Raw genomic sequence first — 6,155 nt, forward strand, 5'->3', positions numbered from 1 at the left:
TGGGGACCGCGTGATCCTCACTGTGCCTGGTTGGAGACACTACAAGATATGGCTGCCAACCGATGTCAGTGGCGTTCTTGTTGTCAGTTTCTGTCCAGATTGCCTGAGTGAATGTCTGGAGGTGTAGGCGCCTCGGAATGATTGTGTTAAGCTAGCACTAATTCCCTCCCCCACCCACCTTTATTCTTTTGTTTACAATAAGGCTTTCAAATAAGTCATGGTTCTACGGCAGTGAAGCATCGGTGTTGAACACTGATGTCATGCTGTCGATGATGATGATGATGATGATGATGATGCGAATTATACTCATTTGCAGACCAAGTTGGTTTTGTGAGAGACTCACCTGGAGCCCAGCTGAATCTCTCGTTTGCCTCGAAAAGTGTGGAAATTGTCAGTTTATTGTTCATATAGAGCCACTTGTGAGGAGAGCGGATTGGTGACTTGAAGGGTATACAGCACCTCAGTTAATTTCTGGTTGTCGAAGAACAACAAGTGGAACGGCCATATTTGGTCATACGTCGTTTATTGATGCCCCCTCGGTACTGGATTGTCATAGCAATGCGCGGAGCTGTCTTTTACGGTGTGTAAGTAGAACCTTCAACCCTATCCGTTAGATAGAAGCATCAGCATATCATCAGCATATGTGATGACGATGAGTACCTCGATTTACCCGCATGTTTTTTGTGACTAGTTGAAAGTCGACCGAAATTCGGTCGACGTTTAAACACGATCTTCGACCCGAAATTTGTACGGCGCAGATGACTGGACAGCCCGTCTGCATGGTATAAATGGTACTCCGACGAGAACACACGGCTTGTGCATCCTACTGCATAAAGAAAGCAGGTGACTGGTCAGATGTCTACTCACACACACACACACACACTGCATCTCTTACACATGATCGTTTTTTATGTGATCCGCGACACAATCCCTTATTGTACGTTCGCTGCGTGCGTTTCCTTGATGAACCGATTCTTCGGACAGGGAAGTTGGATAGGCGTCCGTATGCCTAGCTACAGTTCCAGCAAACCTATAGCCCTGGCTCGTGGCTTGATTCAAAGCCGTGTTTCGCCCTGTCGTTGTGAGATCTCAAGTCCCACAGCTATCTGAAAGTTTGCCATTATTTTGTATTTCCAAAGTTGCTTTATGCTTTTCGAGCGCTTTTGCCTTCTGATCTGCTTGACCGGTATTCTAAAACGGTGGTCTGATATCCGTTTCTCCCGGCTTTATTCGGAACTTTCGTTGCACATTTTTATTCCTAACCTATGTCGTTAAGCAACTAGTGACGTCTTCATAAAAGTCGCGCGGTCACCAGTGTCTTGACATCGGTGATTTTCGGGTACATTGAGTTCATCTCGCTTGTCAGTTGTAAACAGACTGCTAGATCGAAGTCCTGCTGGATCATGCATGATGCCAGATGTGCTCGTCATAATCGGGTTGCAAGGGAACTTGCAAAACGTCTCCGTCGACTGGGGTACACCGTCTTCGAGGAGTTGAGAGTACTTACTTCGACGTCCTTCATCAAACCTGACCTAATCGCTGTTCGAGATTGCCGTGCAATTGTAATAGACGTCAGCATAGTCTCGGATGGGCGTGGAGTGACTGTGTGGAATGAGGAGAAGCAGAAGTATGGTGCTGATGAATATTCCCTCGCCATAATCTCAGCCCTACATGCCATCGGTTGTGATGTCGACTTTTTGGTTCACCAACCGATGATCATCTGTTATCGAGGGATCTGCTTTCCGCAATCCGCTAAGGCTGTTATTGGACTGGGATTTCCTAAGGTCGCAGTCAGTGACTTTTGTTTGCTTGCCATTGTGGGCTCTCTGCGTACTTATGACACTTTTGTGCGTGGCACATGGCGTTGAATGTACATTTCTTGCCATTTGATGTCGCACCAGACCCAGTATGACGGACACTTTGTACCTGATGTGCGAGTCTTGACTGTGCTAGCGCGTACCGCGCCTTGAAGAGCATTCACCATTGTTTGTCCTTTCTTCGCCTGTTGGTCTTTAGACGCGTGTTTCCACATCAAAATCTTTACATACTTTGGGATTCATCTCATCAGACTGGAACTGTTCTTGGCATGATTTCGAATGAGACGTTTCTCTCTTTTCTCCCATATTCTCCTGTTAATCTTTCGGATTCATCGCATGCATTCACTTTTTATGTGTGTGACCATGCTCTTCAAAAATAAATGATAATAGACAATCAGCACTTGGGGAAATTAGCTATGTTCCAAACCGGTATCACACCTGTTCAATTTCAAGTCAGCCAAGGTTGTCTATGTGTCAGGTCGGTTATAGAATGCATGGGCATCAGATGAGTGTCAGCGGACGAGCGGACCGCTTCGATGCATACTCCGTTTTTACTCGTTCGTACTCTGTACGAGGTAGTTGATTTTCTTCTGCTCGCTTTGTTGATTGCAGAGAAATTTGGCGTTTCACGAGAAGGTGGGGATCCCGGTGAACGTTGTATTCCGGCAACCTATCGCTTACTCTACTTTATTGGATGGAAACCACATCCGTCTCAAGTAAGTGCTTGTTTGTGGCCATTGACGCACACGTTACTTGTTTGTCGTCTTGGATGTTTCACTGATGTGGTAAGCGATCCTATGGCTTGAAATTGGAGCAACTGTAGGTTTTACTGCAAAGGTGGATTCCTTTCATCGGAAATCAGGCATTTCGGAGACTTTTTATCGGAAACAACTGTAATTCTATTCTTGGTCTACTTCCACTGCAGCGACAACCTTTGTCTCCTGGAAGCGCCAAATTTTCACTCAAAGACATCCATCGTGTGGACGAGTTACAGAAGGAATTGGAAGAACGAATGAAGAACTCGGGCGATATCTCGTCGCAGCCACCGGATAAAAGGTGATCATGTACCTAGAACTTTGTTATTTCAACCGATGAATACGGGTTTATCGAATAGATAAATATATCCTCATTAAAGAAGCTTCCTTCTCACGACTAATGGGGCTTTGCTTTGTTCATACCAAGGCCTGTCACGTTGAGGCTTGAGTGTTGCAAAGATTCCACAGGTCACGCCATCTTGAAAGGGCGAACATCTCGTGAAAACAAATGGGGTCAACTAGGAAGGAAAAATGATAGGAAACCTCTGTCGTATGAGGAACTGTCTTGGGACTCGAACTGGCGATAGACACGTAGTGCTCGCGGTAGAAAGGTAGTAATATGTTTACTTCAGCGACTCTACCTTCTACTGAAGTTATGGACTGTCGGTCCCGGAAATTTAACAGTTTGATCGCCAAACAGTTAAGCATGACTTTTGGTATATTGTTCAGCACAGTCAAAACTCATTCTTGTGTACCCTACCCCTCTTGGAAGGCAACTCTACTCCAGTGCCGATTGGGTCGAGCCTAGTCATTTGTGGTCCCCAAGAAAACCCGAGCAAGGTTGCCTTGTGGGGCAAACATTTGAGGAAGAGGTGGGTATGGTGTGGTCCCTCACGTCAACTCCATTTTGCGGTATAAACAACCCAGAAGTACTGGGAGTTACCGTTACCGCAGTGAAAATTCCCGCGGCCTCAGATGTACTGGCCAACAAGCCGCTAGAGCAAGTGCCCGTGCAAGCTTAGATCTTGATATCCGGAGCACGAGTTTGCGGTTTTCACAACTGGTATCAATTCGAACGCACCTGCAAAGAGTACTTCGGATCATCATTACCTTCGTGATAACAACGTCCAAGTACGGCGACAATCTAGTCGGAGTGATCCCCAGTTCCAAAGAAATAGCAAGCTTGATCGAGCCCTTGTGAATTGTCATTTATCAGATATATTGCCGAATGTAGATTTCCTTGACTCGTGACCAATCTACGCACATTGTTCGCTGTCGAGGTCAGTTTTTCGATTATGGAAGGAACCACCACCACAGTGAGCGTTTCTTTTGCGTATTTCTCACCAATTTAAACGGAATTGTAATAATTAACCGATGATATGATCATGAGCTATGGGAGCGTTGTTGGCACAACTTAGATAAAAAGGTTAATATCGTCCGCGGTAGTGGGTGAAGTCAAACTCCGAAGTGGCCACATGTCGCGGTCAGTGAGAACTTTTGCCGATAATCTGTTCGAGCCACCGTGGATGTTACCACTCTCCGGTTTTTCTGCCTACGATACCCCTTAACTTAACGCCACTAGGGGCTGGTTGCTCACAGACACGACGAAATGCTGATGGTGGCGATGTTTTGTTTGGTTATTTTCCTTTATGTCGGTTTTATCTTTACCGGGCGAAATGTTGTTGGAGCTAAATCGATTTCTGACTAGCGTATCAGACGTTCGAACGGTTTTCCATGATTGGTTTTCGGATAAGAGAGAATAAACAATTATCATTTTGCTTAAATATCTCCATGGTTGGAAAACTAACACAGTGATGAACATGAATGTTTTGGCGATCTCGTCATCAGGTCAATACATATCTAATGGTTAAAATAACAGCGAAAAATGAAATACGCTGCGAAGATTGGTTAGTGCAATGCAAAACATGGAGACACGAACGATTGGTTGCCTACGATCCCCCTCCCCAAGTCGCATCTAGTTGGATGCTGTGAGACAGTCAAGAGGGCTGTTGAGTGACTTGGCGGTTGATTCGTGTCACACGACTAAGGGAGACTCAGCGTTCGTACGAAACGTTTTTGACAGCACAGTACCGGGTTTCGCAGGCGTATAGCGACTACCTCGGCTGTAGTCAAGCAACGCCGTTGAATAGATACTGGCAGTTTATTTGGCATACGGTAAATGATTTGAAATGACTCATTTGGCATGACTACGTGCCCGGTGTCAATGAGGTGTGATACAATTGAGCTCGTGGCTGAATTGTTGAGGTTAGTGTTATTCCGGTCAGAGAGGTGCTCGCGTATTCTCTTGGAAAGTTGCCGTGTCGTGCACCCAACATACTCCACTATACAACAGCAGGAGAAAGAATACAAGACCATATTCTGGGTGAGGACTGGTATCTTGTCTTTGAGGTTTAAGTTGAGCAAAGGGTTTGTTGTAAACCAAGACCGCAGAGTTCCAGCCGGAAACGTGCGTTGTAGGGATTAAAACAAGCGGCGATTGATTATGTCCGCCAACAGATCGCCTTTATACGGTAAACTCAGGTATATTGACTTCTTTCCAACGATCGTGATAGGCGGTTGGATTTTGCAGCCCCCATCGTCGTCTCCGCCTTTTACTATGGAGTCATCAGAATAATTACACCAGAGTAGTGATGTGTGTGCAAACTCCGAAAATCCCACAATTGCCTACAACTAATGAATATGATGCTATCTTCCTTATGGTGGAAAGGGAGTTAAGGTAACCCTGGGGCATCGGACTCTGTTACCAGTTCATCCGGTATAGGAGCAAATCGGTCTGTCTTTAATGATCTTTTTAAGGTCATGCCTTTCTTGCCTTGTAATCTTAAGCCACCACGGACTAAAACAGGAGGTTTCGACCTGAATGCTCCGGAACTCAGTGTAACCCTAACCTCCCTGTTGCTTTCGACGAGGTCGGATAGACCTAGAAGTACTACAGGTTGCACACCAACACTATGTAGAAAACTGTGAAAGACATCTTTCGCTCCGTATATGACGTTTCAGCTCTTCCGTTCACTCTTCAACATTGGTGATCGAAATGAGTTGGAAGGCAACGTGTCACTCGGGTTACATGTGCCTCAGGTATCAGCACCGTACTTGTATGTGAATACTGGTCGTGTTTGTGCTGGAGAACATCAGCGTAACAAACAAGGTGATTGCACGTTTGGATTTCCTTGGCGGAGCCTGCTACTCATAAGGGTGCCGAAAACTCATCGACAGCCCACGATGGAATTAGTTTGCAAATGAGCGCATTTCACGAGAACTGTGATTGTTTTCTACCCCACATACATGCAAGCTTTTCGGGGCTCAAGTTGACATTTTTCCACATCCTGATCCGATACCAGTTAGTGACGGTGCTTTTCAAGTGGAAAGTTGGGTTTCATCCGGCATTTTGACGATAGCTTTTACCAAATCAAACCAATGTTATCTTTAAGGGGTCATTTTTGTAGGGATCGGGCAGTCCAGGTTAATCATATGATAATAATAATTAAAAATAATAAATGTACTACTCATAAGGTTGCTGAAAATCCATCGACAGCCCACGACCGGTTTCGCCCTTCTTGGG

General features: G+C 45.5%; 2 protein-coding genes across 2 annotated transcripts in view; one reads left to right on the forward strand and one right to left on the reverse strand.

Annotated features, from left to right (window-relative positions):
* T265_01084 (hypothetical protein) overlaps nucleotides 1-1,522 on the reverse strand; it is a gene marked incomplete at both ends in the record, with an annotated part of 23,066 nt that extends 21,544 nt beyond the window's left edge. Inside the window, one exon of the mRNA XM_009165027.1 lies at nucleotides 1,508-1,522. Coding sequence (XP_009163291.1) covers nucleotides 1,508-1,522 — 15 coding nt within the window. The remainder of the gene's footprint in view (nucleotides 1-1,507) is intronic.
* T265_01085 (hypothetical protein) overlaps nucleotides 1-2,919 on the forward strand; it is a gene marked incomplete at both ends in the record, with an annotated part of 15,689 nt that extends 12,770 nt beyond the window's left edge. The window contains 2 exons of the mRNA XM_009165028.1: nucleotides 2,430-2,533; nucleotides 2,743-2,919. Coding sequence (XP_009163292.1) covers nucleotides 2,430-2,533; nucleotides 2,743-2,877 — 239 coding nt within the window. The remainder of the gene's footprint in view (nucleotides 1-2,429; nucleotides 2,534-2,742) is intronic.
* Between the last annotated feature and the right edge of the window lie 3,236 nt (nucleotides 2,920-6,155).

Source organism: Opisthorchis viverrini (genome assembly GCF_000715545.1).
Source record: "Opisthorchis viverrini unplaced genomic scaffold opera_v5_11, whole genome shotgun sequence".
Classification (NCBI taxonomy): Eukaryota; Metazoa; Platyhelminthes; class Trematoda; order Opisthorchiida; family Opisthorchiidae; genus Opisthorchis; species Opisthorchis viverrini.